This window comes from Vipera berus (genome assembly GCF_964194415.1).
Source record: "Vipera berus genome assembly, chromosome: W".
Classification (NCBI taxonomy): domain Eukaryota; kingdom Metazoa; phylum Chordata; class Lepidosauria; order Squamata; family Viperidae; genus Vipera; species Vipera berus.
The window spans coordinates 54544603-54556757 of NC_138210.1; the positions used below are offsets into that span (position 1 = coordinate 54544603).

General features: G+C 40.2%; 1 protein-coding gene across 1 annotated transcript in view; it reads left to right on the forward strand.

Annotated features, from left to right (window-relative positions):
* Nucleotides 1-12155, forward strand: part of LOC308676295 (serine/threonine-protein kinase LMTK3-like) — a gene marked incomplete at both ends in the record, with an annotated part of 45448 nt that overhangs the window by 16764 nt on the left and 16529 nt on the right. Inside the window, 4 exons of the mRNA XM_081342108.1 lie at nt 1647-1795; nt 3468-3552; nt 3859-3980; nt 8159-8308. Coding sequence (XP_081198234.1) covers nt 1647-1795; nt 3468-3552; nt 3859-3980; nt 8159-8308 — 506 coding nt within the window. The remainder of the gene's footprint in view (nt 1-1646; nt 1796-3467; nt 3553-3858; nt 3981-8158; nt 8309-12155) is intronic.

Sequence of the window (12155 nt, forward strand, 5' to 3'; positions counted from 1 at the left end):
ATATCGGCACTCTAGGACAGGGGTAGGCAACCTTGGCTCTTTTATGACTCATGGACTTCAACTCCCAGAATTCCTGAGCCAGCATAGCTGACTCCATGAGTCATAAAAGAGCCGAGGTTGCCTACCCCTGCTCTAGGATAATGTCTGTCTCCTTGTCAGTGTGGCACTAACAACAACATTAATTTCCATAGCCATTCATTCAAAACTGCTTTGCCCAACTAGATATAACTGGGGTGCCTGGCTTTCCTTGTAGGCGGCAGTCGTGTAGAATATTAATTTCATATTTTTCTTCAATTACATCTTACTCTTAAAACAGGGAGAAGCCTGCAATAACTGTAAGAAAATCACATCCTATACCGCCAATTTGCTACCTGATGCCCGTATCTGTGACCTGAAAATGGCAGGCCAAACTGTCAAACAGATTCCTAAGACCTTAAAGTTGGTGGGGTAGTTATCACATACCTTGTGTGGCTTCATTAATTTGAATAATGTAGGTCTGAGTGAGCCCAGTGCTTGCTATCTAACTTCCAAATGGGCTTTGTGATGTTATGTTGAAAGAAAAATCTTCAGGTCCAGTTCAAGACGGGAATAAATAAAATGGAGGCTGTTTGGAAAGAATGTTCTTTATTGAAGAACAGAACCAACAGCATGTGGTTCTGGGACAGCTGACAAAATGGAGTTGGGATAGGTGGGCTTTTATACCTTCTTTGGGCTTTGTATTTGAGGTTCTTCCTGTTCCTGTGGCTTGTACTTTGACCTGAGCTTGAATGTGCCCTTTTGGTATTCTAATAAAGGTAAAGGTAAAGGTTCCCCCGCACATGCGTGCTAGTTGTTTCCAACTCTAGGGGCCGGTGCTCATCTCCGTTTCAAAGCTGAAGAGCCAGCGCTTGTCCGAGGACGTCTCCGTGGTCATGTGGCCGGCATGACTAGACACCAAAGGCGCACGGAATGCTGTTACCTTCCCACCGTAGTGGTCCCTATTTTTCTACTTGCATTTTTACGTGCTTTCAAACTGCTAGGTTGGCAGAAGCTGGGACGAGTAACAGGCACTCACTCTGTTACGCGGCACTCGGGATTCAACCCGCCAAACTGCCGACCTTCTGATCAACAAGCTCATCATCTTAACCCACTGAGCCACCACGTCCCAGTATTGTAATGGTGGTGGGTTAATCCTATTATGTCCTAAAGGTCATGTCCTGCTTCTCTGGGGCTGTGGCTGAAGGCATTTTGCTTATGAATAGATGGCTTAGTCTTTCTGAATACAGTTATCAAATCTGCATTTCTACAGAGCTAGCCACTGCCTGGGGGAAGGTGACTGGAGGCTGGTTTCTGCCTAAGATTTTTCTATTATTCTTTTGGGGAAATATAATATTCTGCCCTTTTTTAATATCCCCCAAAATATTTCCTTTTCTAGGAGAATGGCTGCTGACTTCCAACAGTTCCAATCTACCTGGCACTTTTGTTGTCAGTTTAGAATGAGGGCAGGAAGTATAATATGGATAACGTGAGCTTTGAATGAGGATAAAGATATCTTGGATTCTTCAAAAATGTCTGGAGAATTTTCCTGGATCCCAGACAAGATTACTAGATTTGGAAACTTGGTCACTTTTTTCTTCTCTCTTGGTGTTCCCCCCCCCCAACTCCAGGGAGATCTGAAACGTTACTTGCGAGCTCAACGCAAAGCAGATGGAATGACTCCCGATTTACTGACACGGGACCTCAGCACGTTGCAGCGGATGGCGTACGAAATCACGCTGGGAGTGCTACACTTGCATAAAAACAATTACATTCACAGGTAGGGATGACGGCTGGAAAGCTGAACTTTTGAAGCCGCGGGAAAGAAAGCGTGAACCAGGATGCGAAAGAAAGTGAGCAGATTGTGAGATTTAGAATTTCAGGTTCTCCCTGATTGAAGTTACTGCGGTGGCTTAAAATGGAGGTCGAAAATTTTTGGAGACTTCCAAGGGCAAAGGCACTTGATGATGGCACTGATCTGGGTAAAGGATGAATAAAGATGTGAACTTTCCTATGGGTAGAAACCTGCTTGGCCATTATCATGTTACATCACTATGGCTTTGTCTAAAAAAATATAACAGAAAAGGGGTAATGTGGTGGTAGGGGTTAGGATAATTAAAGCATTGATCATTTTTTTAAAATCAGAATCAAAAAATGAGAAGCCAAATGTTATAACAAAAATGTTCGGTAGTTTAAACATCAATATTTGTTTGCTTGTGTATGGCCACTGCTCCCAAAGTACAAAGAATACAGTGAGGCTCTTGCCTGGGGGAAAACCTTGTGAGGTAAAATATATCACAGATATCATGAAAAAAAATACTATGGAATTTCCTATACAGAATTCCAGCTTAAAAAAACAACAACATGTGTAGTGAGGTCTGTATGTGAGTATTCATCATTAAGCAGAAAGCTTGTTTGGATAGCCACTAATTTCTAAACAGGATTCTGAATGTTTTTTTACTATAATCTGCTATGCTATGGCCCTCCTCCTCCTCTTCCTCCTCCTCCTTTGGCAACTCTAAAATATGCCAGCTTCAACTCCCAGAATGAAGTCCACAGCTCTTAGAATTGCCAGGATAGAGAAACACTGTTCTTAATCACCTATACAAATCAGGATTTTTTGTATGTTGCTCAAATCCAATATTCTGCTTTGTTCATTTTGCAAGCCAGAATTTTCATACCCAAAACAGGTTTTCATTTACAATCCTGTCTGTAAAGAATGCATCAAGCAAAGAAGCGGGGCTTGTGTGATCACTTAAACAAAACATCCCTACTTTATTTTGTCCAGGGCTTGGGAACCTGAAGCCTTCCGTTATTATTGAGAAAAATAGTCCCAACATCCCTCACCACTGATTATGATGGCTGAGTTAACTGGGAACTCTATTTTAACAACATAAGGAAGGCCCAGAAGATTCTGGTTAGAGAGCCAGTTTGGTTAGTGGTTAAGACATCAGGCTAGGAAGCAGGAGAGTGTGAGTTTTAGTCCGGCCTTGGGCATAAGGCTAGCTGGGTGACTTTGGGCCTGTCACCCTCTCTGAGCCCTAGGAAACCAGGCAATGGCAAACCACTACTGAAATCCTGCCAAAAAAACCCTGCAGGGACTAGTCCAGGAGTCAGTACTGACATAAAGGCACCAAAATAAATAAATAAATTCTAGTCAGTCAGCCAAAATCCTAGGAAGAGTTACGAAAATAAACAGATCACGTAGTACGATTCTTCTGCAGAATTCTGATCCCAACCTTTTTAATCCTTGTAAGTTATTGTGGGGATAAAAAGGTGCCCTCTGAATTTTTGAAGGCAGCATGGGTTACCCTCCCCCTGCCAAAAAAACCTCCCCCGTAACAAAAAAAAAACTTTTATCCTCACTATGTATAATATAAGATAATATAAGAAAGGGTGAAAAATTAGAGTCTCTTTTCTCACCTGGCTCAAAGTCCTCTTGTCCTCCACAGTGACCTGGCACTTCGGAACTGCTTGCTGACCTCAGATCTCACCGTGAGGGTTGGGGATTATGGCCTGTCACACAACAACTACAAGGTATGGGGTGAAAGTACCACAAAGAATCTAAGATGGGTCTCCCAGGAGTCTTAGGCAAGGGATAGATGTGGCAATATATTCTTTGCAGAACATTTCCAATCCATTATGAAATTAAACTTCCCGTTCTTTTTTAAAGGAAATGAGCCATTTAATTTAGAGCAAATTACTATATAAGATTGCATGGGCCTTAGAGGGAACTCTGTACTGGACGAGAAGCCAAGCATCCAGGACCTATGAGATGTTGGGATGTTGAGTTGCCTACAACTCAGTGTCTACTTTGTGCCGTTTCTCATTTCTGTTTCATAGGAAGATTATTACATCACTCCGGACCGGCTCTGGATCCCTTTGCGTTGGGTTGCCCCAGAGCTGTTTGATGAGATGCATGGGAATGTCATTGTTGTAGATCAAACCAAGGAGAGCAATGTTTGGTGAGTCCTAGGATAACTCTTGGACTGAGGAAATTCAATTTGTATTCTCAAGCAGGGATACACAATCCAACTGGGCTAAAGCTGAAATAAACATTTCCAGGTCCACAAGGAAATGGTGCTCAGCATTTGCAAGCATTCATCCAGTGCAGGCATCCTCAGTAAGACACAATGATGCCACAATGATAACACATGCGCACTGATGTCAACTTGGTAGATTCAATATGCATACAAAATAAAAGGAATAGATGAATGATAATGCAAATGATGAATAGGTAAACCTTGACTTACTTCATTTAGCAACCATTCAAAGTTGCAATGGCACTGAAAAAAGTGATTTACATCCGATCTCACACTTAAGACTATTGCAGGAGCTCCACAGTTAAGTGATCAAAATTCGGGTGCTTGGCAACCGGGATGTATTTACGGCAGTTGAAGAGTCCCCGGGTCATGTGATCTCCATTTGCAACCTTCCCAGCTGACCTCTGACTAGCAAAGTCAATGGGGGGATGGGGTGGGAAGCTTGACGATCACATGATTTAACAACTGCAGTGATTCTCTTAACAGCTGTGGCAAAAAAAGGTTGTAAAATGGGCACGGCTCACTTAACCACTGCCTTGCTTAGTCATGGAAATTCTGATCCCAACTGTGGTTGTAAGTTGAGGACTATCTGTATACAATGCAAATATATAAGCGATAGCATTTGTACTATATTGCACAGGTTTTATCATTTATCACCTGCACCCCCCGCTTGCCGAAATCCGTACATTGAACTAGTTATTTTGAGCCACCCCCTCACAATCCTCTTAATGATGAATGCTTTTTTTTATTTAAGCAGGTGATTTTTCGCCTTCCCCTTTCTTTCCTCTTTTGTCACAAACAAACAAACAAACAAACCAAAAACCAGAGTTTAGCAAGGAAAACCTTGTAAGTGGTTTGACTGCCATGTTCCTTTACTCTAAAGAAAACCTCTCCAATGTTGCTGGCCAAATGGACATGTCTGAAATTATATTATGGCTGCTCCTCAGAAATATTATGGCTGGGGGAGAGCAGTTTACCAGATGGCTGGTTTACCCTGCCAATCTTCTCAGTCTCAACCCCCAAGCTCTGGATTGCCCATAATCACAAGGGTCCCTTTTCTGGGGAGATGGCATTTGTCCAAAACCAAGGACTGTGTAGTGTTGCTAATCAAGATTATGGGGCGCGACGGGAATCCAGAGAGAGTCCTGGAAATGAAGATGATGTTAGAGACTGGCACTTTGCTTTGCAACATGCCAATTTTCTATTTTTTAATTAAAGCTGTTATTTTAATGTAACCACCCGGGAGACAAAGCTTGCCAAAAGAGGTTTGTGGACACACTGATGCCCTGAGGCACCAGCTATAAAGCCTGGTGCACATGAGATTTATTTTAGGCTGCTGTCCTTTACCAGACACCAGAAAAATATGCTGTTGTCAATTATGCTACTCCCACAGCTTAAATGCGCCTCAGCAACAAGGCTGGGGGTGGGTGGGTAATGTTATTCTTATAAATATAAAGCAGAAGAGTTTCAACTGCAGTGATGGGTAGATTCCCCTCCCTCCTCACCTGGCAGTGCGAAAATTAGCCACCAACAGAGTTCATAATGTGTGGCTGGAAGAGGATGGGACTTTGGAAATCTCTGGTAATGATGGCTTAGCTGGAAAGTTAGTTTTCCACAAGGATGCTAGATATACATTCCACACTCATATTTATAGTCAAGGTAAGCCTTGACGTCCAACTGACCATATGAAATTACAATGGCACTGAAAAAAAGTGACTTACAACCGGCCCTCACACTTAACAACCCTTGCAATGTCCCCATGATCACCTCAGAAATTGGGCCCTTGGCAACCAGCATGTATTTACTGTGCTGGTAATGACCTATAAAGCTCTCAATGGCTTGGGTCCGGATTATCTAAGGGAACACCTGCTACCGGCATCAACTTCCCATCGTCCCGTGCGCTCCCACAGGGAGGGCCTTCTTAGGGTACCGCTGGTCAAGGAATGCCAGCAGGTTATCCCCAGGGGAAGGGCGTTCTCTGTGGGCGTGCCGGCCCTTTGGAACCATCTTCCCACGGAGCTTAGGACTGCCCCCGGCCTTCGCTCATTTCGCAGGGATTTGAAAACTTGGCTTTTTGAGCTGTCTGGCCCAGACTGAGGGGTTTTAATTATTTATTAATGGGGTTTTAGTTTAAATTCAGGGACTTAATTTAATTTTAGTTTTAATCAATTTTAACTTTGTATGTATGTATTTTTAATTTTTCCCTGTAAACCGCCCTGAGTCCTACGGGAATAGGGCGGTATACAAGTTTAAATAATAATAATAATAATAACAATAATTTACAAGCATTGCAGTATCCCAGGGTCACCATTTGTGACCTTCCCAGAAGGCTTCAACGAGCAATGAGGCAAGCTGGATTTGTTTAATGACCATGTGATTAATTTAACAATTGAGGTGATTCACTTAATGACTACAGCAAAAAAAAAAGGTAGTAACATCGGGTGTGACTCACACACTGTACCTGTAAATACTGCATGATGAATGCAGTGCGGGCACCAGCTGGCACGAGCCACAGCACCCAAAAATGTTCCACATACTGTACTACACAAAGAAGCTGCCTCTTCCGAATTAATCGAAGCGGTGAAAATACTTGACCACAAAAGAAACTGAATATCTGTCTTGCTTTCCTTTCAGACCTAAACTGTTGGCAGGATTTGATTCTTTTCCCCAGATTAAATTGATTGGATTGTTCCTGTACTTTTCTGAGAGAGAGCTACCGCTTTTTTCCAAGATTGTCAAACATGTATTTGAAAAGGAGGTGTACTGCTCTCCCTGAATATTAGTAGTCTGTGGAAATGAGACTCTCAGCATTTCCCAAACCGTATTTGAGGCATTCAAGATCTCTCTCTCTCTCTCTCTCTCACTCTCTCCCCCTCCAATCATCTCTCTCTCACTCTCCCCCCTCTTTCTCTCTCTCCCTCCCCTGTTTCTCTCTCATCTCTCATCTATCTATCTATCTATCTATCTATCTATCTATCTATCTATCTATCCATCCATCCATCCATATCTCTCTCTCTCTCTCTCTCTCTCTCTCATCTATCTATCTATCTATCTATCTATCTATCTATCTATCTATCTATCTATCCATCCATCCATCCATCCATCTATCTATCTATCTATCTATCTATCTATCTATCTATCTATCTATCTATCTATCTATCTATCTATCTATCTATCTATCTATCTATCTATCTATCTATCTCTATCTTTCTCTCTCTCTCTCTCTCTCTCTCTCTCTCTCTCTCTCTCTCTATATATATATATATATATATATATATATATATATATATATATATAATGTCTCTCTCTCTCTCTCTCTTCTATCATCCTCTCTCTCTCTCATCTCTCCTCCTCTGTGTCTGTGTGTCCCTTTCTATCTTCTATATCTATCTATCTATCTATCTATCTATCTATCTATCTATCTATCTATCTATCTATCTATCTATCTATCATCTATCTATCTCTATCTTACTCTCTCTCTCTCTCTCTCTCTCTCTCTCTCTCTCTCTCTATATATATATATATATATATATATATATATATATATATATATATATAATGTCTCTCTCTCTCTCTTCTATCATCCTCTCTCTCTCTCATCTCTCTTCCTCTGTGTCTGTGTGTCCCTTTCTATCTTCTACATCTATCTATCTATCTATCTATCTATCTATCTATCTATCTATCTATCTATCTATCTATCTATCTATCTATCTATCTCTATCTTCATCTCTCTGTCTCTCTGTCATGTGTGTGTCTCTCTCTAACATCTGTCTATCATCATCCTCTCATCTCTCTCTCTCCCTCTGTGTCTGTCTGTCCCTCCCTCTATCATCTCTCTCTTTCATCTGTCTGTCTGTCTGTCTATAGCTTTCTTCTCAATCAATGACTCTGGGCAACTTACAATTAAAAAAATGTGTATTACGATTAGGGCATGCCCACAACAGCCTCAAACAGCTGAGAGGAACTGGGGTAATCCCAGCCCTTGACTCATTATTACTCCCATTATAATCGATGTGTTATCATTTGTTCGCACAGCATTGTTTGTTCACATAGCAAGGAGGAATTTTCCCTCTGTCTTGATCTCCCTGTGTTCTTTGCAGGTCAATGGGGGTGACCATCTGGGAACTGTTTGAATTCGGCTCCCAGCCTTACCGGCATCTTTCTGATGAGGAGGTGCTGACTTTTGTCATCAAGGAGCAGCAGATGAAACTGGCCAAACCTCGCCTTAAGCTTCCTTACTCAGACTATTGGTGAGTTCTTCCTTGTCAGGCCAACAAATCCATCATCCACCTACTGGGATGCCATCAGCCCAAGCTCCTTCGAGAGGCATCCAGTAGAAGCCACAATGACATCACAAATGCTGTTACGTCATTGTGCAAATGATGTGTGTACAGATAGTCCTTGAGTTGCAACTGGTCATTAAGTGACTGTTTGAAGTTATGATGGACCTCACCAAAAGGTCCTTTGAATCCAGTTCCAAGTTCTAGCAGCCAGGCCTTTCCCAGGGGTCATGTGACCGCATTTTGGGCCCTCAGCAACCGGCCCGCATTTACAGCTGTTTGTAGTATCCCTTGGTGACAAGATAATGATTTAGAATGGTTTTTGCCCCAGACTGGTGTTTACTTTTGGTTTTCAGCAAAAATGCTCCATAGAGAGCAATAGGTTAAATAAACCTATTGCTCTCTATGGAGCATTTTTGCTGAAAAAACACTTGGTTAACAACCACAGATTCACTTAATGACTGCCACAAGAAAAGGTTGTAAAAATGGTCAGTCACTTGGCGACCCAGTTTATCATTGTCATGATGTATGACTGTAATTGGCAGCATCCATTATGGTTGTCAGTCAAGGACTACCTGTCCCACAGGGGCTTTTTCAAAAGGCAACTGGATTTCTTTTCCTTGAAGACTTTCCGTTTCTCATCCAAGAACTGAGAACTGAAGAAGCTTCTTGGATGAGAAGCGAAATGTCTTCAAGAAAAAACAAAAGTCCAGTTGCCTTTTGGAAAAGCTCCTTTAGGACGACAGCCATGACCTGGATGACTAAGAATCTCCATAGACTTCAAGAGCTACCTGTATACACACAATTTGCATCGTTTGTATCATGACAGTTTAGCAGACCACGGCTTCATTTGCCCCACCCCATCTTCCACCCTGCAGACGTCCCGGTCCCCTTCTTCTTTGACAGACATTTACTGAGGCTTCATGGACAGTTTGTGGTCTGGGATATTATCCTTAAACTTTATGATGCTTGCCTTAGCATTCTTATTTCTCCTAATGTTCTTCCATTCTCCCCTCTCTGTATTCCTCTGACTCTTCCTCTATCCATCCATTTCTCTCTCTGCACTGTCAGTCTGGCCAGGCTTCCTTCAGCTATGACCTTTCTTTCCATTTTTTTTTCCTTTTCCTGTTCTTCCTAGCTCACGTTAGCTAATTAGTTGTCTGCAGCTTTCTATTTCTGTCAGCAATTGTCTGAGCTGCTAATCTGGGCTGAGGATTTCCTCTCAGATGTTTTAAATATTTTTCTAGTATTATTATTATTATTAATATCTCACCATAACATATGGTGCAATCCTATAAAAAAACCAGGAAAGGAAAAATGCAGTGAAACAATATAAAAAAAGGATTTTTTTTAAAATTAAAGAGTTTTAAAACAAAATTTTACAATACATATCCCCAAAACCCACCCACCCCAAACCACCCCCCTTCCTCCCCCCACTTCCCAGAGCTGAATACAGGGTTATAGATATAATAATCATATTCTAACTAAAATTATCCATTATAAAATTAACCAAATTCTAATGTGGTTTAACTCCCCTTTAACATAGATACATTCAAATTATTAAAAACATAATAATAATAACTTAAACAAAAATATATTCAATACTAATACTAAAATTAATAACAATATCCTCTAAAATCTACTCATAAGCTAAATGGAACTTTTTAGTCCCATATTTGTTCTGAATATAATCTATCCATCTTCTCCAAACTGAAATATATCTTTCTTGTGAGTAATCCTTCAAATAAGCAGAAATCTTAGACATTTCTGCAAGATTCGATACTTTAAGTACCCATTCTTCTATAGTAGGCAAACTATCCTTCTTCCAGTATTGTCCCACCAGTAACCGTGCTGCTGTTATCAAATTCAACATCAAATTGGTTTCTTTAGTATCACAATCTACAATACCCAATAAAAACAATTGTAGAGAAAACTTTATCTTTCTCTTAAAAATCTTTTGAATGTTCCACCAAATTTTAATCCAAAAAGCTTTTATATTTCTATAAGTCCACCACATATGAAAGTAGGTGGCATCTAAACTACCACATCTCCAGCATTTAGACTGTAGGTTAGGATACATGTTAGGAAAAAAAGGATTTTTTAAATAGGTGTTCCTTCTGTTGCAAATATTATTTTAATAATAATAATAATAATAATAATAATAATAATAATAATAATAATAATAATAATAATAATAATAATAATAAAGTTGGAAGGGACCTTGGAGGTCATCTAGTCCAACCCCTGCTCAGGCAGGAAACCTTATACCATTTCAGGCAAATGGCTGTCCAGTCTCTTCTTAAAAACCTCAAGTGTTGGAGCATTCACCACCTCTGGAGGCAGGTTGTTCCACTGGTTAATTGTTCTAACTGTCAGGAAGTTTCTCCTTAGTTCTAGGTTGCAATTTTTTTTTCATGACACAGAGACCTATTTTCATACGGATGGCACGAGAATATGCAGTGCTCGTGAAGAAGCCCCTAAGCAGAATCTGGGACTTAAATTTACAGGACTTATAGACTATCATAGTTAACCATATCTGAGTATCGTGTGACTCCCCAAATTTGAAATTTGACTTAAAATAAAAATACATAATAATTACAAATCAAAGCCAAGATTGTTCATTATAAAACCACCATATACACTGAGGGTCAAACATTCCAAAACTTTATTAAAAATCTTTATTCATCCAGAGGGATCGTCAAGGTTAGTGAAATTTTAAATCATGTCCTTCGTTTTAAAATTAAATATTTCAAATGAGTGAAAAGCAGCAAGACAGGGAAATAGTATAGTTTATGCAATTGCAGATTGGACTACAATTGGACTGGGTTCAAGGCCATAAAAGGTCCTTGGGTGACTTTGCATCAATCACTTTCTCTCAACATAGCCTACCTCACAATGTTGTTGTGGAAAAAAATAGAGGATGGGGTGTGATATACAGTATCTCAAACTCCTGGAAGAAAAATCCTGAGATCTAAATTAGACAAATTAAATAAAAGTGTGATGCTTTCCATAAAAAAGAACTACGGTAAGTCATTTCGTAGCCTTTTCCCTTTCCGTGAAACTCTGTTTTGAATTGGAAATCTATCTACTCTCCCTTTGCATCTACGGAGCGCACCTGTTTCTTTTTTTTTCTTTTTTTTTTTTACAATTTTTTAAATTTTATTTCCAAAATTAAAATACAAAATAAAGAAAAGAAAAAGAAGAAACAACCATCAAACTCTAATATTAAAAAAATGTCTACAAAAAACAGGAAAGGAGGCTCCAATTGGAAGGGGAGGGGTGTGTGTTAAAAAACATTCCAGCTTGAAGTCCATTGGGGGAGGAAACACTTGAAGTCAATATTTCTGCCATTTCTAAAAGGTAGGCAGATGGTCTGGCAAGTTTCTTGTAAACTGGTGATCAAAAATAAAGAAACCCACTTGACCCATTCTTGGAGCCATTCCAGTTGCTTGCATCTGACACATGGGGATTGAGGAATGTCATGCAACCTTGGTGGTGGATGGTGCCTAGAGGGCCCCCCCCTCTGTTATCTTTTATCTTTGTTATTACTTGTTTCTCATCCCGTTTTCATTGTATTTTCATTGTATCTTTTTTATACAGCTTTAAGAGTTTTACCCATCAACTGCCTAGAGTCCCTTAGATAGTGAGATCGGCGGTGCCTAAATGAGACACAGACAGACATTGTCAATCCAGAAAAATTGATAGAATAGAATAGAATAGAATAGAATAGAATAGAATAGAATAGAATAGAATAGAATAGAATAGAATAGAATAGAATAGAGCTGCAAGGGACCTTGGAGGTCTTCTAGTCCAGCCC